The sequence below is a fragment of the Neopelma chrysocephalum genome, unplaced genomic scaffold (assembly GCF_003984885.1).
Source record: "Neopelma chrysocephalum unplaced genomic scaffold, ASM398488v2 Primary Assembly neopelma1_24, whole genome shotgun sequence".
Lineage (NCBI taxonomy): Eukaryota > Metazoa > Chordata > Aves > Passeriformes > Pipridae > Neopelma > Neopelma chrysocephalum.
The window spans coordinates 33,966,146-33,990,428 of NW_020897693.1; the positions used below are offsets into that span (position 1 = coordinate 33,966,146).

Consider the following 24,283-nt stretch of genomic DNA (forward strand, 5'->3'; position numbering starts at 1 on the left):
GAGGCGCCGCGCGGCCGCGGGAGCAGCGGGGTGGGCGGGGCCGGGCCGGGCCGGGCGGGCGGCCCCGGCGCCGCTCCCGCTGGGACACGGCCGGGCGCGGGTCTCGGAGCGCCCGCTCCGCATCCTCCGCGGCCTGGGAGAGCGCCCCGAGTGCTGACCGCTCTCGGCCCGGCGGGCAGCTGTCAGAACGGGTCCAGAGCAGCTCCGCGGAAATGGGCAGAGGGCTGGAGCGCCTCTCCTTTGAGGAAAAACCGCGGAAGCTGGGGCTGTTCAGGCTGGAGGGGAGGAGGCTCTGGGGAGACCGTAGAGACCTTCCAGTACCTAAAAGGCCTATAAGAAAGCTGGAAGGGGACTCTTTACCAGATCCTGTTGTGACAGGACAAGGGGCAACAGTTTTGCATTGGAAGAGGGTTTGGATTGGATATAAGAACTTTTTAAAATTAGGGTGGTGAGGCACTGGAACAAGTTGCCCAGAGTTGTGGATGCCCCAACCTGGAAGTGTTCATGGCCAGGTTGGATGGAGCTCTGAGCAACCTGGTCTAGAGGAAGGTGTCCCTGGCCACGGCGGGAGGGTTGGAACTAAATGACCTTTAAAGAGCTCATCCAACCCAGACCTTTCTGTCGTTCTACGGTTCATGGTGCCATCCCATGGTGTCAGATGGTTCTTGTCAGACATAAGCCCACTCAGCAACATTGGTGCTTCCCGGCCATTTCACCTGCTGGTCCCTCTGCCTTTGAGATACCTGAGGTGCCTCAACAACCAGGACCACCAGCAGGAACTCCTGATGTGCCAACAGCCCCGCCTAGCACATGCCTATCTCCTGTTTTGTGCGATCTACATTCAGGTCATAACCCTTGTGCTCCTTCCCACACTCGCTAGTTCAGACCAGAGCTCTCCCCAGGGTGATGTGGTACAACATTTTTCCTGAATCCCAAGCAGGTAAGCCCCATCACTTTTCCATTGCTTAGATGCTTGTCGCAGCTCCCTGGTGTCCTTCACATACTACCCCAGTTTCCTCTGCAAAGCCACTCTTACCTCCTCTCTCCCAGGGAAAGGTAGGTGCCACTTTGCCTCAAAGCACCAGGCCTGAGGCACTGCAGGTGTGTTGGGCTGAGGATCCAGCTACAGTAGGTTGGTGTGGGTGCTCCACACTGCACGCCTGACTCCCTTCTTCTTGCTGGACCCCTGAGAAGTGGCAGGGCCCATGGGCAGCAGGAACTCAGTTTCCCTAGAAGGGTCCCTGGTCTTGCCAGCTCTTTACTCCCTCTTCTGCAATCAGCTCATACCAAAGAGGTTGAGCAGCGCATCATGCTCCCAAAGCTTTGTGTTAGCTCTCTTCCATTCCTCCTCCTCTCAGCCTCTCCCCACCTGCTGCCCCCATCCCCTTGGAGGTGAGAGTTCCTGTGTGCTGTCCTGGGAGCAAAGGCATCCAACATCTCCCTTGGCCTGCAGCTGGTTACAGGCAAGGGATGCTTGGAGGCCATTACTTTGCAGTTTTTTCACAGTATTGTTCTCACTTTGTATTTGAAAAACTGCCTCCTCTGCCTTTCTCATCAGGGGCCAAGGGTGACTCCGTGACACTGTGGTAAGTGGTATTAACTAACCTTTGCCAGTGACCTGCCTCTCTTGTTTCATTTTGAGCCAAGGGCAACAGGTATTCATTTATCTTTGTCCTTATTGGTTCGTCTACTCAACTTGCTGTAAAATAAGCCCCCAAAATCCCCAGCTTTGATATTTACCAAGAGTCATGAAAACTGCTTTGATTACCATGCATGCTGAGCAGTACTGGCACCAGCATGGCCCATGACTTGAGTGCAGGACTGGAGCCAGGGAAAACTATGTTGCCAAGATATTTGCAGAGAAATGAGAAAAACTTACTAGTGCTTCCCTGAGCCTGGAGGTACCACTTGGTTCCCCATGCCTTCGTGCACTTTTTGTGATCACTGGTTGCTGGCGCCTGAAGCATGGGTGTGAGACAGTGGGACACAGGTACAAGCCCTGGGCCTGCATGGAGGCACCACGCTCCTGCTGGGCTCCGGAAACTGCCCTGAGGGCAAAGCAGGCTGGGTCACCTGTCTCTGATTAAGGGCATGATTCTCCACACACTGTGCAGTTGGTGGGGTGGCCAGGGTCATCTCCCACCCGAGTGATGGAGGCAGGCCGGGCAGGTGCTGTCGGAGGTGTAGCCGGACCCACTGGCAGTGGACTTGCTGTCAGTGTCTCTGCCACCAACACTTTCCATCTGAGGAAAAGATCCTTCCCTACAGCCAGGAGGTCTCCCTGGCTCTTGCTGGGCAGGACCACTGGGAAGGGCTGGCACCTCGGACAGCATGGCTGGGATTTGCCGTTTCTCTTCATTTGGTGCTCAAGAAGTTATTCCCAATTAGCTAAAGTGATGGGCTGGTGTGGTGATGAAAAACCCTCCTCCAGATGCCCTGCCGCTGCGTTAAAATGGGTTTACTTTGGTTTGGTGTTTTGAAGTGGAGTGACCAACTCAAGTGGACTCCAGACCAGGGATGCATTTAGCAGAGTGGGCAGTGAGTATGATGGCCTGTGGTGATAAGCTCTTTGTGAGCAAAGCCTGCTCAGGGGGGAGGGAGTGACCTGTCTTGTATCAGGACTGCTCTAATTCTGATTAAGACCATCTGCCAAGGGGTTTACTGAACTTCAATCACTTCCAAATTTAATACAGCTTAGCTGTTCTGAATGTTTCTGTGCAGACTGACTCTTGGTTCTCCAGCCCAGTATCTTGCTGTCTGTGCACAATGTGTGAGCAGGGTGCCATGGGTTTTGGTGAAAGGTTAGCCCCCGTGGAGGAGGAAAAACTCCTGCCATTCAAGGCAGGATGTGGGTAGGACTGATAGCTCCGCATCCCTGTCCAGCCCAAGGGACTCTGCTAGACAAAAAGGCCCCATTCCAACCCTGGCTCCCAGAATTACAAACCTAGACCTCCTAAGAAATACCAACAAGAAGCTACTTCCAGAAGCTTGCACAGGTTTCAGCAAAAGCAGAGGTTGAGACTGTTTGACAACGAGGTTTCACTGCTGCCTGTCACGTCTCAGATGAAGCTTCAGGAACAGGATCGTTTGCCAGTAACCACCACCTTGTACTGATGTTATCTAGTTTCTGCAGAATGAATTTGCTGAGTTGTCATCTGTGGCACTGTCAGGGGAAGTCCTGACTCCTGACACTGCAGTTCCTGCCTCTGCATTGCCATAGCCCCAATTCCAGCAGCATCATCTGGGCTGGTTGGATTTGCTGGGCAACTGCTTGTCCTGAAATCGCATGGATTTGTCAGGAGGAAGTGGGCAGCAAGGCTGTGCTGCAGGCCTGTAGGCTCCCAAATCCAGTGAAGTCACTAGGCAGGCTAACAAATAGTTTCTGATTGAGGATAAAATGGCTACTAACAGCTCATTGCAAGGTGATGCTGAACACCTGGTGACCAGTTAGCAAGAGGGGGTTTGTGCTAGAGCTAATGTGTGGGTATGAGCAAGTGCCTCTCAGTACATGGGCTACTGGCTTCTGTGACAGAGGCAAGCTCTCTGGGTGCCAGACAGAGGCACTGCTGCATTGCAGAGACATTTGCTGAGTGAGGCATCCCTTTTCTTCTGTGCAGACTTTCCCTACAAGCAAAGTGACCTGATTCGCTCACCAGCTTCAGCTAGCAGATAATAGATGAGTAGCTGATAGGTGCTGGTGCATGCTGGCACTGCTGTGTGACCAGGCAGGATGATGGCACCCCATGCTGCCAGTGTAACAGACTGGCAGAACCAAACTCACTGGTTCAAACAAAATCCCTTGGCTGCAGGCACAAGGTGTTCTCTGTGTCTGTGCTGTGGAAGCAGACATCTGTTCTGCTGTCTATTGGACACCTCAGGTCACTCGATCACATGCACAAGTTTTAAGAGCAATGCAAACTGCCAGTGTACCCTACCTGGCCACTTGCATGTGAGATGAAACCTCATTCAGGCAGGACTTTGGGGCACATTTCTACATCTGATAGCAACCATCCGCTGCAGTCACAAAGTCTGGCATTGCTCAGCAGCTGGATTCATATGCTGGGGTAGCAGCACCTTAGCATTTCTCCCAGCCATGCTCTGGAGCATGCCTAAGTGCCAGCTGGCACCTAGGTGGTTTAGATGAGAGTGCCAATGGGTACAAGGCTATGCTCCAAATTCAGGATAGAACTACCTGATGGGTCCCTCTCACTGTGCAGCAGCAGGGAAAGGAGGAAGGCTGCATGAGGAATGGGATGCAAATCCATCCTTTATAACTGTAATGCCATGGTACATGGGAGGAAGCTTCCCTGGCATGCTGTGGTTGCTTTTGTCTGCCCCACTGTGAAACTGGGAGACATCCAAAGATAGGTGCTGACCTGAATTAGGGCTGCAGGAAAATTTCCCCATGTGGGGACTAAAAGTCCCACTAGTTCAGAGTGGAAACTAGTGAAATGCCATATGATAGAGACGTGCAGAGCAATGCCTGGCTCAGAGATAAGTCTGTTCCTTTGCTCACCCCCTCACAAGATGTTCAAAGAAATGGAAAGACAACTCATTTCAGACTGGTAAACTGACATACTTCTCACAGAGCCAGCAAACTGGTTTGTGCAGGTGGACAAGATGCCCTTTTGGCCAACAGTTTTAGAGGGCTCACAAGGAACCAGGTATTGACATGAAAAACAAGGATACCCAAAACTGAAGTTAAAAAGTTTGGCTTAAATAAGATAGAAGATGGCATGATTCTTGGACATCCAGTTTGGAGTTTGGTAAAGAATGGCGGGAAGGAGTTTCCATCTTTTTTCTGTCCCCTCTTTGAAGCCGATGTTGGCAGTATTATTTATGTCAGGAGGACTGACTCTTCAAGTCAGGGCCTTGCAGCAGCACCACTGGCATGGCTTAGAGTACAGCACTTCTCCCTCATCCCACCTCCAAAGCACTGTCAGGGATGAGGTGCAGGTCACCTGTGTCTGGGCACTGGTGTTAGCAGCCACTGCCAAAGCTGTGGGAAAAGTAGCCACGCCCCAGGAGGCTGGTTATGGAGCTTGTCTCTCCTACCAGGGTACTGAAGTGTGAGGGTGGAAAGCACAGGATTAATGGTCATGTGAAACTGTTCATCTCCCTCCATCCCTCCCTCTGCTGCTCTAAGTCCCCTGAGGAAACCTGTGGGACTTCATAAGCCCTCTGAAATAGCCAGCACTAAATGGGTCCTCCCTTGTGTTTGGGTGTTGGACCATGAGCCTCCCTCCCTCCTCATGTTTCTCTCAAAAAGGCATTGAAGAGCCCTGAGTTGGGCAGGGGCTCCAGGGGATGGACCAGGTGTGGGACAGGGGCTCAGCCCTGCTGCTGCCTCCCCCGGCAGCCTGCTGTGGGATGGCTTGTCTCCCAGAGAGCTGGCAGCATGAGAGAGCCGTGGGTGCACCAGTGTGCGCCAATGCAGCATCCGGGCTGATGGGGCTTGGACACATATTTGTGTTTTGATAACTCTGCCAGTGTGGTACTGCCAATCAGCACTACTTGCACAGGCACCAATTGTACCTTCTGCACAGCTCCCTTGTCCTCACCTTCACAGCTTGTCTACTCCACACTCCCCTGTGCTGCCTCCGACATGCTGTGCTCCAGGACTGCTTGTACAAGCCTCACACACGCCTGGGCACAAGCTCACTGCATGTGCGCCCATCAGTGCAGCTACTTGTGCTGAACACCTCCTCCAGCTACACTGCGTGAGCTGAAGTATTTAGAAACTTGTTCCCACCAAATGGGGTGGGCAGAAGGGAGAACTAGTGTATACATCCATGTAATCCAAAATTGAAGCAGATCCCATTGGGGTGGGAACACAGTACTGGTATGAGTGTTGTTCACAGCCATCTTCTGTTGAGGTGGGTGTCTTGGAGTCTAGCTGTACAAACATGCCCTAAATAAGCCGTACTCAATCCTTGGGAGTCTTGAACATGTTTTATGGTGAAGGGTGGTATTGAAGAACATTTTCCTCCGAATAGCATCATGGAACAGCAATGTAATACGCTCAAGAATCATGTATTAATTTAAGAGACAAGTAACACATTCACCATCCGCCCCCATGCCATGCATCATGGGTGCAACCAATGCCCAGTAAACATCAAATCCTCCATCAGGCTGTGGTCATCCCCTGGGAGCACAATTTTTACTGCTTGGTCGCTTCAGTTGGATTCACTGCAGCACTAGCAGAGGCCCAGGGTTGGGTCCTGCTGCCACTGTGGCAGGGCTGGACAGCCACATGCGCCTCTCCTGCTCTTTTGGTAGCCTGGAAATGCACATGCTGGACAGCATGAAGGAAGCTGGGGCCATAGCCACTTACCAACACCAGTAAGTCTACCCCTGGGTGGATCAGCACTTCTGGTTAAACGGGTCACTGCCCTTCCTCTTTGGGCCTTCCCCCTCATCACCGAACGAGACTGCCACCGAGATGAGTCAAACTGTCAGACAACATCTGCACCCTCCGCACACCCCGTCCATGCGCTTGGATAGTTCAACTGGTGGGCTCAGCCCAGGCAGCGGAAGCAAAGGAACCCTGGTTGACTGGGGGGCGTCTGGCAGCTGAGCCTTTTCGGTGTCCCAAGTGTGGCTGGGTGATCTGGTCCATTTCTGACAAGATCCCAGAAGCTAGACAGGGCCTGTGAAGGCAGCAGTGAGAGAAACTTTTGCCTTAAGTAGATGTACTGTACCAGGGTTTGGGATCTGCTAACCTGGAGACTCCTGTAAGTGCACATCTGAGTACTTGCTCATGAGCTGCAAAGTCCTTGCCAGGAGAAGATTAGAGGTTGCTCAACTAATTACTCAACCAGTTTATTTGTATAGGACAGGAGAATGTGGTTCACCTCTTCAAAATAGCCTGGGGTGAACTCTAGTAAGTCTGTGTCTTGATACAGAAACTCCAGTTTCTGTGTCAGCTGGAAATCTGACCCTGACAACCTCTTGACAATCCTTCAGCTGAGAGCTCTAGCCAGGCTTGCTTTCCCCCTCCAGTGGGGTCAGATGTACCCCAGCTACCTGGAGCTTGTTGTCCAAATCTGGAAAGCTAACATATTTGGCATTTCCTTTCTATAGCTTCCTTCTTTTAAAATATGAACCAAAGAAAGCATTACTAATGGCATTCAAACCCTCCCCCCCTTAAAACTGGCAAAGCCAAGTATCAAAGAGCTAGAAATTGCCAGAAATGGGTTTGCCTGGGCAACCTAGCTTCAGCTGTCTTGTGTATATGATCACTTCCTGCATTTTGCCACCTGGATTGCCACCTCTTCAGCACCCAGACTGGACTTTGGCTTGAGGGAGCAAAGAGCTGGTCAGCTAGGCTGCATCCTTTCTTAGCAGGTCTGGGAAACTCCTATGCAATTGGTGAAGCAGGGGATTTCAGAAAGAAAGGAGGGTCTCCTGGTAGACAGTTGATGCCTCCCTGGAGAGCTGGGTCTGTGTCTACCCCTGCCTCGAAGTTACTCTATGAGTCGGTAAGCCACATAAGCAAGAGCTTTCACAGGAGCAGCCGTGTCTTCCTCATTTGCCAGAGCTGCTTTACAGAAGTGCTAAAAGTTTGCAGCTGCAGTTACAGACATGAGGATCTGGGGTTTGATTAAATTAAGTGTTATATAGGGCCAAAACCACTGAAAAATTTAGATCCTGGTTGGTTCAAAACATGTTCAAAACAAAATGAATAAGTACTTACAACCTAAATCTCTCTTTGTCTCTTTTTCGCACCTGTTAAAGAGGGATAACTCCACCCTCAACCCTGAACCTGAAAAGGTGGCTGAGAAGATAGATTAATTAATAACCCTGAAGAACTCACTCAGCACTGAAGCAATGAGCACTAGAAAGAATCCATGAAGAAATGGAAAAGCAGGATGTTGGAGCAGTCTCTGACTGCAGGACAGCAATGAAGGTAACACAGCCATCCCAGGGAAGAAACCTTAGTGGGTCATGAAGTTACAGAGCACAGCAGGTTACTTGGCGTGAGGGTGTAATTACAGTGTGTTTAAGGGAGTTAATTCTGGGATTTCCATACTTTTGAGTGCTTAATTTATGGTACTTGTCATTTATCAGACATTCAGATTGTAAAGTGCCTGTTTCCTGTACATTGGCAGGTTGCATCCAGTAAGGACTAAAAGTGTTGGTGTGATAGGCGTTTGCTCTGTGTTGGGTGGGATGAATTTGCTGGGACTATGCTTGAGCTCTCCTGGCACAACCTCCCTCTCACACTCATTCAGCTCAGCCAGGATGAAATAGCCCTGGTGACTGAGACTGGGGAAGTTGCCCACATCACAGACAGGACCAATACATGCTGACAGAGCAGGACATGGCAGAAGTATCTGGTAGAGAGAAGGGACTTTGTTCAACACAGACATTCACTTGACATCTCTTATCAGCACTGATTTCTACACAAAGGTCTTCAAACTCATGTGGGGAATGATAAGGAAATTGCTGCAATTGTCCAAATATTGTAAGAAATTATTTGCATAAAATGCTACATGCGAAGCAGAAACAACCTCAGTGGTTTACAGGAGGCTGAAGTTGGTAGCTGCTTTAGCCTTGGTTTTTAAATAGCACTACGCACTGAATGGTTGTGCAAACAAGATGAGTGAGATGGATGGGGTGAGATGCAGTTTTGAATGTTGCTGTCATAAGCCTGCAGCAAGCAAGAGGGCTTGAAAGGAAACTCCTGCACCCACCCGTGCTGAGGAAGCTGGTTACACAGGGGGACATGGACTTTAGAGGCAAAGGTGCTGGCTGCAGCTAAGGCTGAGAAATGGCCCACATGCTCTCTGGGCTCTGAGGAGCCCTTTTTTAAATTATTTTAAATTTCATTTTTTCCTTATTTAAACCCTGGAAACATAACATCCTACAGAGGCAGGATTCAACCTCTACCCTTTCCAATAGAGGTTTTTTCCCAGCCACTTCATATGGAAGGCTTGAATAACTTTCCTGAACTGCCCATCCCAAGGTCTTCCTATGCTCGTCTTGCTTTGAACCTCAGATCTGCACCTTTCCTGCTGCAGTTGGAGCCTGTTGCTTCTTACCCTGCTCTGGCTGCACAGAAACCAATTGACCACCCTTTCCATTACAACATATGAAAGACTGCTCCTTCCTCCCCACCCACTTCCCACCCCCAAGACTTCTCTTTTCTAGGCTAAATGGACCCAACTTCTTTACTCCATTCTCTTAGCGCAATAGTTCTATGTATATATCCTTTGTATTGTTCTCTTCTGGACTATTCCACTTCTGGACCTGGGACTCTCAATGAGTACTGGCCTTGCACAGGCAGAACAGGGCAGTGATCTCCTCTGCCTTGTCCCAGCACCCCAGACCTGTACCCAGCTCCTTTGCGACACCTCTGTGCTGCTGGCAAAGCTTTGGCTTTCAATGCTCTGCAGTCCCCGGATTTTTCCCTGCTATTCTGCTGCCCTGGTCGGTTATTCCCCAGATCTTCTATCTACATCTTGCTTTGCTTTATATTTGCATTTGTTCTTGCTGAACTGCATCTTGCTGCTTTCAAACCATTTCTTCAGCAGTTCAGATCACATTAAGCCCAGCCTCCAGAGTCCCTGCAGCCACTCTGTCCCGGAAGAACAGGACTCCCTTAAGTCTGCTGTTATTCAGAAGGGACAAATGCAGGACTGGATGGCCCCATACTTCCTTTAAAACTCTCTGGAACTATCCCTTCTCCATCAAGCTGCTGGTCCAGCAGTAACCTAACACTTGCAAGTTCATCCAATGCCACTGACAGTGATTTCACTGCTGCTGTGATCAAGATCAAGAAACCTAAATGATCCCAGAGAGAAACTCAGGGGATGTTATTCACTGTAAATTTAGTCACCTGTGTCAAGCACCAAGATTAGGAGAGTGCCTTCTGAGGCTCCCCCTCATAGCAGGGGAGAGCCTGGGGAGGGGCAGCAGGAAACCAGCTCCCCAGCCCGCAGCAGGTGCCCAGGGCAGCTCCCACAGAGCTGTGAGCAGGTGGAGCCATGCTGGTCGTTTCTGCTGCTCTGGGTTGGGGGATTGCATCTCTGACCAGAGGAATGGCATGGGGCACTGCCTGTGAGGAGACAACATGGGTCCTGCCCAGCCCAGAGGAGCATTGTGAAGGCTCTGCCATCTTCTCACCAGGAGATACTGTCTCACAGCACACTTATTCACTTATAAGTGACAGGAATTCATTAGCATCATAGCCAGCTTGAGGGCAAGGAGTGTGTTTGGGCAAGGCAGAAAAAGGGATGTTCTCTTAGTCCCACTCAGCAAGACCAAGTGTCCAAGCCCTCTCCCCTGCTGTTGCTCTCTCCTGAGGTGTCTCCATGAGTTGTTAATAAAAGCCCAGCTCTGGGCAAACCAAGGTGCAGCTCAAAACTTTCCTCCTGTGGATCAAAGAATAGCCTTTGCCATAGACACGTTCTGGACACTTTTGCACAGACTGTCCAGCTCCTCCCAGGACACCCAGCTTCCCTGCACCACCTCCTGCCAACACACCCACCACCTTCCTGATTGCCTTCCTTCAGATACTGGCCTAGCTAGATACAAAAGGAAGGAATTCAGTTTATTTGCCCAATAATGGAAAAAGGATATTTTTCTCTGAGAAGGAGCTCCCTCCATCCTGCCCTGAGTAACAGCAGCATGCAGAGCAGGATGGGCCAGGCAGTCTCTGAGACCCACTCACCAGCAGAGGAGTGTGGTTTCCTCAGGAGAGTGGGAATCCAGCACTGTGCTTCCTGGAAAGGAAGTGCCACTCAGGGTTGCAGAGTTCAGAGGAAGTGTAGCAATGCAGCAAGTGAATGGATCCTTCAACAGTTGTGCTGCTATCTGGTGCCTTGGGAAACCTGAACTCAATGCCCCTCATCTCACCGATGCCTTCAGCTACTCCATTCCTGGAGCCAGCCACACCAGAGGAGCCCTGCCTACTACAGGGGGGCTGTAGTGCCAGGAGATCAGGTCCCTCAGGGTGGTTCATGCCAAGCAAGCAAACCCTTGTAGCTATGTTAGAAAGTGTGGTGGATCCTAACATTTCTCTACAGCACACCAGGAGAAAAAATACACTCAAGGCTGTGAAATGTTCAGATAGTAGAGCCAAGGGTAGAGCACCAGTGCCACAGGATGTTTCTAAAGAGGGAAATGGGTCAAAATGGAGCAGTTTTGCTACTGGAGCTAAGCCAGACAATTTCACCAAGCCACTCAGCCTGCAGCCAGCCCCACGTGGTCCTTTTTCAGCCCCACATTTGCCCATGTGTTGGCTCTATGAGTAGTGGCAAGGATGGGAAGAAATGCCAGCAATGCCCATGCAAGTCTGCACTGCGTTCCAAGCACGTGCACTTTCTGTGCTGCAATATGGCTGCAAACCCAAAGCTGCCAATACTCTTGCTGTAGTGACCACTGCATCTCAAGTGCCCTTGCTGATGCCCTGCTGCTGAGACTTGCTAGCTGCTCCTCCTTTAGGCAGGAGAAACTCAAACAGAATACCAATATGCAACAAAAACCAGTAAGGAGGAACTGGGAATTGCTGCTTTCCACAGAAGTGAGTTACTGTTGATGGGTTCATGCCTGTTTCTGTATCTGCTCCTTACGGCGCATGCAAGAACATAGTCACTCCAAAGATATGTGCTCCTGTCTGAAAGTAGAGAGTCTGTGTTGGTGTGTGGTCCTGGTTCATCCTGCTGAATCTGATAACATGAGCAGATGAGAAAATAAATGGTCCCTGCTTTGGAACTCCCTTCTCCTGTATTGTCACCTCCAGAACCACTAGCACTGAAGCACTGCTGTCCCAAGGGCTGCTTGCATGTCTTCAGTCTTCTGAGGCTCATGCTAAGGATGGAAGTAGTCCCACAGAGCACAGCCCAGGGGACAAACAAGGGGATGCAAAGCAATTTCTCCTTGCTGCTGTCTGCATGGGCTAATCCATAGATCCTTACATTTATGGCACTTTGATTTGTCTGCCAGGGTTAATATTCCCCTTATGGGCTAGTGGTGACATACTGATGAATGTTCTAAAGTGCTAAATAGCTTTGCTTTATAGAAAATACTAGCCCTACCAAATCCAGTCCAAATGTTCTATGATCCTGAGCCTTCTTCTTAGATAGGACTGGTGCTTCATCGTACCCATGCGAGCCATCTGCACAAACAGCATTTATGTGGCACCTGCTGAGGGTACCCGTCCCCTCCTCGGGACCCACGTCAATGGTGTCGGGGATGGCAGGAGGCGGTGAGTTGTGGGGAGGTGTGTGGCTGCCTGGGAATTTCTCCAGCTGGCTTAGGGTGACCGAGGCTGCCTGGGCCTGGACTGACCCCCTGCCTGCACAGGGCTGGCATGGCACGCAGTGCCCCCGGAATTTCTGGGGCTCCCAGCAGCACCTCCTCCACACTGCCCTCCTTTGAGGGTCCAAGTTTCACAGCCAGAGCTGGGGCTTTTCTTCCTTTCCATCTCTGCTGTTTGTCTCAGAGAAAACCCATCTTGTTGTTTTTCAACTGCCTGAAGGTGTTTTTCGGGGGTTTTTCAGGCTATTTTGAAGCTCATTTTTCCCAGATGTGCTTTTTTTCTTCTTCTTTTTTATTAAATTTTTTTCTTCTGTAACTTTTCTTCTTTGCCTTAAAGTTTCCGGCCACGTGACTTTCAGCTTACATCCCCGAGGTTCTGAGAAACCACAGGAGGCTGAGACCTAAAGGGAAGGTGCAGAGCCTCTGAGAGGAGAGGCAGCGAAAGTGTTGGAGTGTTGGGCAGGAGGACAGTGTGCTTCTGGGACGGGTGAGAGCAGGGAAGCCAAGGGCCATCTCAGGGGTGACAGAGGAGGGCGGGGAGAGGTAGAGAAGCAAGACAGAAGGCAGGCATACCAAGAGGACAAAGGAAGCTGAAGAGACCCTGGGAGCCAGAGCCAGGAGCCATGCCCCACAGCTCCGACAGCAGTGATTCCAGCAGCTTCAGCCAGTCTCCCCCTCCCAGCAAGCAGGTAAAGCAGGGACCTTCCCCAGGTCTCCCCAGATGGAGAGTCCTTTGGGGTGGGCCATGGATGGGTGGGAGGTAGGGTGGCACCCACCATTGGTGTTTTCACAGCACAATATGGCAGAGCTTTCTAAGAATGGCTGTGGGGAGAGGGATCCAGGGCTCAGCCCCAGCCACTGAGGTGGGTAAAGGAGGAGAGAGAAGACCTGGTTACCTGTGGCTATGCCAGGGGCAACTGGGGGGCCAGGACCCCAGGCACGGTGGATCCTGCAACACATGCCAGGCAGGCAGGAAGCTTCATCATGAGAGTTGGTGCTCTGGCAAGGAGCCTGAGCAGGCACCTCCTGGCCATGAACTGGGGCAGCTCAGGGCCCTGACGCTTTGGGTCTGCTTTCTCTTCTGTTCAGCCTCAGAGATTTTTCATCTCAGTAATGCTTGAGAGAGGGATTTTGTTTTGTTGCATGGCGTACTTTAATGCAGGTCTTTTGCTGGCAGATACTGACACAAATCTAAGATGTTCCCACTGCCTTTTCTGGCTAAGCTTTATTATATCTGTCATTTGCCATTTCTCTAAGGCTGGCAACAATGGCAAGTACCTGAGACTTTGCTCAGAAATCTTGGGGATGATCAGGGCAGATGATTTTTTGTTTGCAACCAAGGATGAGGAGGCATCCTTGTAGAGAAAGGGATAAAGCACAGAGTTTGCTAAAGGATAGGGACTGGACTTCATGAAGAACCTGCGAGGTGCTGTATCTGAGACATTTTCAGGGTCTTGAAAGCAAGGAAAAACGGTTAGGTTCAAAGAAAAAAATTCTTGGGCAGGGGGAGGGGGGAGAGGATGTGGACAGATTGATGGGCTGGGAAGATAACTTTTGTGGCTGACTTTTGTAGTCTTGTGGAGAAGTGGTGGTGTGAATGTTAAAGAGTCCACAAAAGGGGCAGTGCAATATGAAAATAGAAGATGAAAGAGACTGTTTGACAGTTTCAACTGTCAGAAGGCAGCAGAAGGACCAGATCTCAGCAGAGAATGGCTGGTCTGTGAAGCTCATGACCTGGAGTCTGGAGACCTGTTCTCCCCTGCCAAAGGAAGTGTTGCAGTCAGCATTGCAGGCATTGCTACCAAGGGAATCCAGGAAAGAGCAAGCACAGAGATCAGAGAGCTGAAGCAAATGAGATCTGGGTTAAAAACAAAAGCTCCAAGTCTGTCTAGTCAAACAAAGCAAGGGCCACATTGCATTGGGAGTGTCCACAAGAAATAATGCCTTAGGGAGAAGGGTGATGGAGAGAGGAGGGACCTACAGGGGTGAAAGGAGGAAAACACAGGCTGTGTATTTGGAAAAAATGGTTTATCCAAGGATCTGAAATGTCCACATTGCCATTACCCTGCAGAGAGACAGGGAAGGGAAAGGTTTTCTGTACAAGAATTCAAACTGTCTCTCTTCCAGAAGGAAGTCCTTACTCTGGTCCATCAATCCATATCCCAGGCCTGGGTGTTGGTGAAGGGAGAGTTGTCATTTCCCAGCAGTACTGGGATGCCTAAGGGTATCAGATGTGCCCCTCCTGGACAACGAGGGTGCCAAAAGCATCATGTCCCTGGGCTATGGCTTTATCCTGGTATGGAGGGTGTGTATCCCATGTCCTGTGCTTCAATCATGTTATCTGCTGTGTCCCCTTCCCACTTACTGCCCTGCAGGAGAAGGGCGAGGGAGGGAATGCCCCAGTTATTTCTATGGCTTGTTTCCCTAGGACTCTTCTGATGACATGAGAAAAGTCCAAAGGAGGGAGAAGAATCGTATCGCTGCCCAGAAGAGCCGCCTGAGGCAGACTCAGAAAGCAGACACACTGCACTTGGTGAGCACTCCCACTCTTCTTTGTCCTCAGTACTGAGGGCTCACGTAGGACACAATGTGCTTTTCCCCTGGGACTCGACATGGAGATGCTCAGTGGAGGCAGGACAGGAGAACTGAGGCCGGGGCAGGATGTAGGAGTTAGCACTCACAGCAAGAGCACACAGCCCAGGACGACTGCCACTGAAGCATTTAGTTTTGCACCTAGTTTTGAATCCATCTTTATCTCTCAGTCTTTCATTATTGATTTCCTTTTCCAGTCTCTTCTGACTGAGTCACTCAGAAGCTCTTTGAAAGCACAGTCTCACCCGGGCTGAATTTCCCTGGGTTTGTGATTCATGCCATCATTTATGCAGAGATACAACAGCATACAAGGATGCTTTTCTGTGGCACTGTGGGCACCCTTGCAGCTCTTCTCGGTATGAAGAATTAGATGTCTGCTTTTCAGAAGGGATGGCCACTTCTGGCTGTGTGCGTTTGGGCAGGAGTATATGGTCAGTGTCAGAGCGCAGGGGCTGGGATCCTTTGAATTTTGCACGGTGATAAGTGCAATCCCATATGTTTTGGATTACTGGCAGGCAGGATGAAGAACACACAACCTGCAGTGGACAGAGACCATCTTTATCCCTGCACTGGCTTGGCTGTCATTTGAAAAGTGGTAGTTGAGCTCATGTTCAAAAAACCATCCTTTGACTTAGCGATTTTCATATTCTCCCATATCCCAATTTTTGGGAATAATTCTTGAGAATTCAGTCCTGAACCTTCCTCCTGACATAGTAGCCTCATTGCATGGTTGGAGTTGGGTTTAAGGCAGAGATTTCACTCTTTTCTCAGTAAGTGATGATCGTTCTAGAGCTGACATGGCTCTAGGCTGGTTCCATTACATCTGCCAGCAGCAGTGGCTCTGGGTGACTGTGCCTGAGAGGAGTGAAGAAACACCCTTTCCTTGGGGCCAGTGCTCTCTCCAAAGTAATCCTAGAGGTAGATATGGGCTCTGTTCCTTCCCCAGGAAAATCCCGCCTAGCTGTGCACTGAGAATTGGACTGCTTTTCGTAGAGCAGATAACAAACCATTTGCATATGAGATTACTATTGCTCAGCTGGCATTGATAGCACACAGTCCTTGCCTTCCCATGGGGATGGGAGCAGCAGAGCTAAGTCCTGGATCCTGACAGACAGATGTAAAAATGCAGAGAAGCAAGTAGAGGATGGATGGTGAGTTTCTGCTAGTTTTTTTTCCATTTCCTGGTGGATATTGAACGCCTGCTTGCTCCTGGGTTTATTCCCTGAGTGCTCTTTGCCTTTGGTTGATTCTGAATCAGGGACTTTGGTTCTTTGATGTGGTTCTGCCCAGAAGAGCATGGCTCAGCTTAAGCTATGGTAGTATGAAAGGAGCCAGCAGCTGCATCTGCCCCAGAGTTTTGTAGTTTGTGTTTTGAGAGGAATGAGTCATGGGGAGGCTGGAGCTCCCAGCCCCTGGGTGATTCCCATCAGTTCCTGAGTTCCATAGCAGTCATGATTTCCAAAGCATTTGGTCATGTCCCTGAGATGCTGTGTGAGCTCCTGCAGTGACAGCAGCTGTAACTGGTAGGTGTGTCTCACCTGTGCGCAGAGAGCAAGTGCCATCAGAAGTCAGCATGGCAGCGGAGGGGTGAGCAGGGGGATGACATGTTCACTTTGCCAAGGTGGTGGTGCAGCTTTCCAGGGCCTCAAAGTGCTGAGTCCCGCTTTAGCTGTCTCAGCTGAGATTGCAAAGCCTACTGCTGCATCCTCCCTCCCTCCTCTGGTCCTGCCCAGGCTGCTGGCTCCATGGTCAGTTGGTGCCTGCGATGCTCCAACCTGGAGCTGGCTGAACTTCTCAAGGCGAGGTAGCAAAGGCTTCGATGCTCTCAGTATCGTTGAGATGAGGCTGAGCATCTTTATTAACCCCTCTGTTGTTATTTCATTAATAACAGTATTAATTCAGTTCTTCTGAGGCCTCAGTTTCTCTTTTCTTCTGACTCAAGTGTCTTCCCCTCCTCCTCACCGTGCCACTGCTTTCCCCGGCTGCTAGCAGGAAGCAGTGAGTCTCTTCTTTCCAGGGCAATGACAGGTTTCCTGTGACAGGTGGTTTTCTGGTTAAAGACGGCGGTTATTCAGCTTGCTCTCCCCCGGGGGCTGGGCTGCCCGGGAAGCACCCCGAGATGTGCGTGTGCATGAGAGGGAGCGAGAAAGCCTGGGCGGGAGCAAGCCACAGTCACTTCTCGTAAGCCGGCACTGGGGAGCGTGTCTGGGGCCCGCCAGCATCGCACTCGCACCCTGCCTGGCCAGCTGGGGGAGGAGGGTTTGCCCAGGCGGGGCTCTGTGACGAATTTACCAGAAATATGTCATTCTGGAAATTCTGTGGGGCAGAGAGGCACAGGACCACAACCCCCATGTCCCTAGCTCATCCCTGCAGCTCCCACACTGAGGAAGCCCCTGTGGTTTTGTGTCCTCAGGAGAGTGAAGACTTGGAGAGGCAGAATGCTGCCCTGCGCCGGGAGATCAAGCAGCTGACAGAGGAGATGAAGCACTTCACCTCGATGCTGAGCTCCCATGAACCACTCTGCTCCATCCTGACATCCCCTCCACCGCCTCCAGAAGTGCTTTACGCCACACACTCCTTTCACCAGCCCCACATTAGCTCCCCACGCTTCCAGCACTGAGCTGGAAGTAGGACGACAGCCTGCCAGCTCCACTGATGTCAAGAAGTAACTTCTTGGGGCTCGCTTTTCCATCCAAGGGAAGGAATTGGACGAGTGGACATTCCTTCTAAAGTGTGTACTCTGAGTGACTTGCCTAAGACTTACTTCCTGTGCAGAAATGGCAAAGCCACCACAAAGCATCTTTGGACAGTTTCCAGCTTGGATCCTGAGAAGAGAAGGCAGTCACAAAAGGGCACCAACTCCCTTCTCTGGTGCTTGTTTGGGCACACTCACAAGAGCGTGCAGCACTGACAGCCTCCATAAGAGTGGCTGGACGTGACATGCAACAGCTGGAGCTACAGGAAGAGGAATGGGAGCAGGGGTGGAGGAGGTTGGGGGCCACAGAGTATCAGGGAAAAACTGGTTTATTTTTGTAAAATAAAGATTGAAAATTCTTAACTCTTTGTTTCCAAAATAAGGTCTGAGTGAATCCTGGCATGATACAGTGAAGACACAGGCGGCAGGACAGGGAGAGCTAGGAGTCCAAGAAACAGCCCTGCATATGCAGAGGTCTAATCCAGGGCCAGCAACTGCAGCCTCACATTTAGAATGGGGGCCTGTGTGCATAGGCTAGGCAGGCTGAGGAGCAATGGTTTGTGAGGTGATGGGGTCCCTGGGGAGGATGGGTCCCTCCTTGCTGCAGGGCTGGACTTGGCTAATGAATCTGATGTGCCATGTAACATCACAGGTCTCTTCCCTGCTGACCCTCTTGGCTCCCTGCTACTAATGGCTGTACCTCCACATGTTCCCCTTGCATGTGTGGAGGTGCACTGCCATATCATGGTAGCTCACATGCAGCTCTTGGTGGGCTGGTGGAGCCTTGAGGCATGGAGGGAAGTGGTGATGCTGTGCTGGAGTGCACAGGAGAAGCAGGACCTAGCAGGACTCTTGCTTCAAGGCACCCTGCTAAGGTAGGTAGCTGTAGCCTATGCTGTTTCCCCTTGCCCACCAGTCACAGCTCCACAAAAGACTACTGCACTACCTCATGCATTGAAACAGATGAAACCTGAAAGGTCAGAGAAGATTAGGTTGGTACTGCTGGGCGTGATCTACTGGAAACACAAGCTGGTCCATACAGATGGTCTCTACACCTTATACGCCACCAGCCAGTAGTCACCTACCACCCCCACTCTATACACAAAGCTGAAGCCCACCTGCTGCTGCAGGTCTTGTTGCTAATGGTGGCTCAGGACTGCTGCCATCTTCAAGGAACATCAGCTGCAAGTAGTGCTGTTGACACAGGCTTTTAAATGAGATAAATAGATTCAATTTGTAGATATCCTTCTTTCAGGCACAGGGAAGCAGCATATTTCATGGGGTTTGGCCCATCATTGTAGCCCACAAGAGCGTTTGGATAAGTCTGTAATGTGCTGTGCTGCACGCATTTTCTCTCTGGTTTGCACTAGCAGGAGGATAACCAAATACTGCCATGCCTCAGCAAGCTGCCCTCAGGAGATGCACAGGTAGCACTGTGATTTCTCATTCCATGGTCTGTTCAGGGGCTTGTGAACCTTCTGCCTCCAGTTTCTGGGCCCAGCATGGGAAGCACCGTGGTCAGAGACACTTAGTGTCAGCACGTGGGCACGGGCATGGGTGTCACCACCCTACAAAAGCAGTGCTGAGGCAATGGGCAATTGCACTGGCCCTCCCTGTTTGTGCAGGTCTGCCCCTTGCCCCCAGGGAGATGTGCACACATAGGGAAGGATGGTGGTTATTCCAGGCAGCTCGGTTTCTGCATACAGGACATGCAGAATACATCTACAAGAACAATTTCATAGTGTCTTACACCACCCCTCTGTGCTAGATCTCACACCAACAGGCTTCACTCCATCCATTGATTCAACAAACAGAGCTGCCGATCCTTGCACAGGCCATGCTTTGAGTCACTCAGGCTACACAGGCCCTTGCTTTTCTCTGGGATTTGTCCTTTCAAGCCTGAGAGAGACAACAGACCCCAGATCTAGAGGACTTTTTTACAGGCTCTGCTTCTGCTCCTTCAGCTTGTGGTAGATTTTCTCCTGGATTTTTCACTTGCTGTTCCTCAGGGCTCTGATGCTTCCATGTTTTCTGGGTTACAGTCAGAGAAAAAAGCTTGGAGTTTGCTGTGGAGGGAACTGCAGGCTCATGCTCCTCACTGAAGGATGCAACAGAGCCCTAGCAAAGCTTGCACTGACAACACAGTGTCACCTAGAACAAGAGATCTCCAACCTTGCTGTGCCCTTTGTGTTTTCTCACGGCTATAAAATGCTAAGCTTGGTTTTAACTGCAGGTGGAGAAGGTCCTACACTGATGTATATGTCAACTATGCCCATCCAGATATGAAGCCAATATTTTTGCTGCAGAGCTGTCGAGGTCTGAGATCCTTCATGCTGGGTGGGGTTCACATAATGACCACAGAATTGCTAGACTACTCACTGGTAACGTCTCAGACTTATTACTGCAACTCAGAACGAAAATAAGCGGTAAGCGGTGAGACTGGAAGACAGGTTTGCAACAACATCCTCTCCAAAACCTAAACAATATTCTTGGCATCATCAGTTAAGCTGTCTCTCCTCTGCATGGCTGGCTGTGAGCTGGAAGGCCTCCTAGCAGCACTATGCTCAGCCGTTTTGGCCAAACACTGGGTGTTCTGCTGGTGCAAGGAGACGTCTTCCAATCTGACTTGTCTTTGCCCCAGTCTTGCCCTCAAAAACCTGATCACAGAAGATGATCTGCACAGTTCAAGCCTGTTTTGACTTCTGTTTGCTTATAGTGATTGTGAGGTATCTCAGAGGCAGTCTCTCTTTGTTATGAAGAATAGTTCTCCTGGGGGAACGTCCTTATCATCCAAGCAGCATGGGACAACATATCCTTTCAGAGCCATCAGCCCTTTCAACCAGTGGCTGAAAAAGACCAGAAAAAGATCTTTTCCTGAGGCTATTTGCAGAGCTGCACAAGCTGCTTATTTAGGCTGTGTGAGGAGATTCTTTCACTTCTGTACTGGTGCTGTCTCTTGCTTCTTTTTCCTGGGTTCCGGGCCTCTACTCTTCACTCTTTACGCAACTTTTAGATTTCGAAGTAGCCAAGTGCCTTTTCTTCGGTGTGGCCCTCGCTGTCCTCAAATGAACTGTAAATGAGCCTAAAAGAGGAGCAAAGGGCAGGGAGGTGGCCAGGGCAATTATCCCCGATTGTCTGCTCCTACCAGCAGTGCAATTCCTTTCGACATTAATTTCTATGGCGTCTGGCATTTCTCAAGTGCTGTGTTACCTGGCCATGCCCAGCCTCCAGGACCACTGTCGTGCTGGCTATTCCAAGGGAAGGGGATGCTTCTGGGAACACAACTGGATAAACCGGGTGATGGCTGGTCCTGTGGCAGCCTGTCCCTACCCCAGCAGGATGTCAGCGCCTGTCTATTGCACTCCACGTCCCTCACTGAAAACCTCTCTCCAAGCAGTACACAGATGAGGGCTCACAGGAGGCTGAGAGACTCTTTCCCAGCCGGGGAATGCCAGTCAGGGAGGGAGACAGCTCCTCTGCGAGCACAGCCTGCCGAAACACTGCGTGCGTGCTGGCCTCTGCTGGGCGAAAGCTGAGCGCTCCCAGCCTGCACCCGCACTCTTCTTGGCAGAGCCAGTTTGAAGGTTGTTAGCCTGGGTATTGCCAAAATAGAGGGAGGACTGAGCAGCTCAAGGCTAATATGTGTGATGGCAAGGGTTGGGTAAGGCTGCCTGAAGGGGATGTCCATGTCCAAGTGGAAGAGTCTATGGTCTCCCTTAGCCAAGGATCTTGTTCTTGGTCCAGAGACCTGTTCTGCTTTGTGGTCCCAGCATGTTTCCATTGTTGCGTGAGGGTATGGGGAGCTTGGCTTGGTGTTCCCCACCTTCCCCAGCTCCCGAGGGCCTTGCAGAGCTGTTTGCAGGCATCGCTGGGCTGGATGTGGGGGCTGAGCCTGAAAAGCATCACAGGTGGAGGGAGCTACTTGCTAAAATAAAGAGATCTGACTGCAGCCCTGATTAACCATAATCACCTTCACCAAGACCTGAGATAAGAATGGTGGATTTCAGTGTTTTGATATCCAGGAAGGCTTTTGTAGAAGCACTTGGGCTGTATTTGTGCCCAGCAGCCATGTCCCCAGGGCTCTGCTGCATACTGGGCAAAGGCAGCTAGAACCGAGGGCAGGTGTAATGTGGCACTGTGAGGCAACTGCCGTGGGTGCTTTTCAAGCCTTAGCGACCATTGCCTCCACATTCACTTGCTGACTGGTGTCTTCTCTGCAGAGAAAACAGATGTGTGGCAAACATCTGTTGATACAAGCAGAGGGTGGAGAAGGCAACTGGGGAACAAGAGAGTTACATTTTCCTTTATGGAAATTCTTTCCTTTATGGAAATTTCCTTTATGAAATTCTACTGAATTTCAATACCTCCCATGGATCAAGGCATCCTGACAACTGTGGAGAAGGATAGCAAGTCACAAAGCACGGAGGATGTTGTAACTTTCTCTCTTTCCATCTCCCTAAAATCACAGGCTCAGCACTTTACAAGCCCTCTGTATCAGCATTTCAGGTATGCTTTTATGGTAAGATAAATAAAGATAGGGCATTCAGTGCTGACATAATCTAAACGTATCTCTCCCAATGCAAAGCCCAGGGCAATCTCTTATGCCTGGTATTCCCTTTCTGCTTCATACTCCTCAGCTCAGCTGCAGGCTCCCCGTGTGGCAGGTGCCAAGGTGGGGAGACACAGAGCCAGCCAGTCCAGGGGAAGGTGCATTCATCCCACTGTACGTGGCTGTTATGAGCCCAGCTGTCATCACTGTGATGCCCTTTCTCTAAATTGATTCACATGTGAATTTTTCTTCTTGAGGGGCAGAAAAAGGGTAATACCCAAGCACAGTTTGCATGGAGTCAGAAGAAAAGTAGAGGCACATCTTCCATTTGGCAAAGGACAGAATAAGCAGCTCTGTTGCCCATTTTGCTGTGGCTTCAAAGTATTTATGCACTTGTTTTACAAATCCCATCTCAGAATTCACTTCTGCTAGAGCTGCCAGCCTGCATCAGCAAGAGGATAATCTCCTGCATACTGGACCAAAGCAGCAGCCCACAAAAGAGACCCTCTCTCTGCTTCTTACAGTGATCATAGTGTCCAAAGCAGCACTTGTCATACAAGAATTGCTGCCCGGATGCTAATATTTCAGCACACACAGATCAAAGAAGATCAGGAATCACTGCTAAGAGACAAAGCATTTCTATAAATCACAAGCTGTCAAGAAGAGAAAAAGCAAAGCATGGCATGAAATGGTGAGACTTTTCCTAGCAAACAGCACTGTGCTCACTTTGTCTGTGTTCTGCTGTGGTTTTGCCACCTTATTGATTAGTGATCTGGAGGGGATTTGAGCAATGTGTATACATGAAGTTTTTTTAGGTTAATCAAAAATCTACCCAACTAAATGGTAGGGAATGTATATTCATTGCTTGCCAGGGTAGAGTTACAAAATTACATGAGACTGTAATTTTTCTTGCAGCTGAGGTTGCAGACACCAGCTCCTGAAAGTCCTACTGCTTCAGAGACATCCATGCAGAGAGAGCCCACATTCCTCCCAACTTCTGCACCAACCAGCTCTGCGCTCTTTTCCTAAGATGCCATCAACTTTTCTGCCCTTACAACAGCGATGGTTTGGTGTCATGATCCTCAGGACTTTTCCCAAGTTTGTCTCTTTTGCTGCAGTGTGAGTGGGAGAAAGAAGAGGTACATGCCTGAGTTCAGCAGTAAGACCATGCACATTTCCAGCACTCTTTTATTATCAATTAATGTCAACTGCAAGAAATAGAAGATGAAAACCCTTTTTAATGTCATTGGCATGAACTAATATGATTCACTGAAATGAAGTCTGGAGGATGCTGAGTAAGAAGGGCTTGTAAACTTAGAGCTTTGGTATTTGGGGTTAATCTGTGACCCTGATCTGGACTGGGGATGAAAATCTAGACTGTGGCTGAGTTTTGACTTTAACTGGATCTTTTTCACTTCTTTTATTCTGATTTTCATGTCCCATATGTGTGCCTGGTACACAGTAGAGGAGTGAGATGGGTTTGCTCTAACGACAGAGCTTATGCACAGCTTTCCACACAGCTGTCTATATCTCCACAGCTTTTCAAAAGCAAGAGTTGAGAGCTGGGCTGAGATGCTCAAGAAGCACAGCAGACTAACCACAGTTACACAGTTTTTGGATTAGAGCCGGTTCTCTTCCGGCCAGATCAGAGATGGGGCAGAGCAAGTTGATACCTGTTTGCAGAAAGCCATGCAGAGGTAGCGTAACTGCTCTGAGTCTGGAGAGGTGTGCACTAACCAAAAACTGGCACTTCTGAGGTACCATGCATGCAAGTGCTCTTCCATGCTGCACACTCCTTTTTACACCTTTTTCTTGCTGCAAAATGCAGCAGTGAATTAGCACTTCAGTCATGCTTTCCCATGTACTCTTTGCAGTTCAGACCTGTATGATTTATCCACACAAACATCACACCTGAACTAGACAGAGTTAAATTAAGGCCATTGCTGTGTTAAAGCCAGGCTTTGAACAGGGATATTGGATTTGCAAAGAGGTGGTATTTCAGGCTGCTGTTGGGAAAGCCCTTGCAGCCCAGGCTGGAAGGTATCAGACTGGAAAAACAGTCACGCCCCTGCCAGGACCACAGGCAAATCACCCAGGCAAACTACCGTAACTCCTTGTGCCCCTGTAAAATAGACATTGGTGATGCATCCCCAGTGAAGCTCTTTGAGAGCAAGAGCTACACA

The 24,283-nt window shown here is 50.1% G+C and overlaps 1 protein-coding gene across 2 annotated transcripts; it reads left to right on the forward strand.

Moving 5' to 3' along the window:
* The first annotated feature begins 577 nt into the window (after positions 1-577).
* Positions 578-17,864, forward strand: BATF (basic leucine zipper ATF-like transcription factor). Of its 2 annotated transcripts, XM_027671943.1 has the most exons (5): positions 578-940; positions 7,740-7,909; positions 12,602-12,953; positions 14,693-14,797; positions 17,270-17,864. In XM_027671943.1, the coding sequence occupies exons 3-5, from the start codon at positions 12,888-12,890 to the stop codon at positions 17,474-17,476; spliced, it is 378 nt and encodes a 125-aa protein (XP_027527744.1). In that variant the 5' UTR covers positions 578-940; positions 7,740-7,909; positions 12,602-12,887; the 3' UTR covers positions 17,477-17,864. The 2 variants fall into 2 exon arrangements, with proteins under 2 accessions (XP_027527744.1, XP_027527737.1); XM_027671936.1 differs by having other exon boundaries at positions 578-7,909.
* Positions 17,865-24,283: the final 6,419 nt, after the last annotated feature.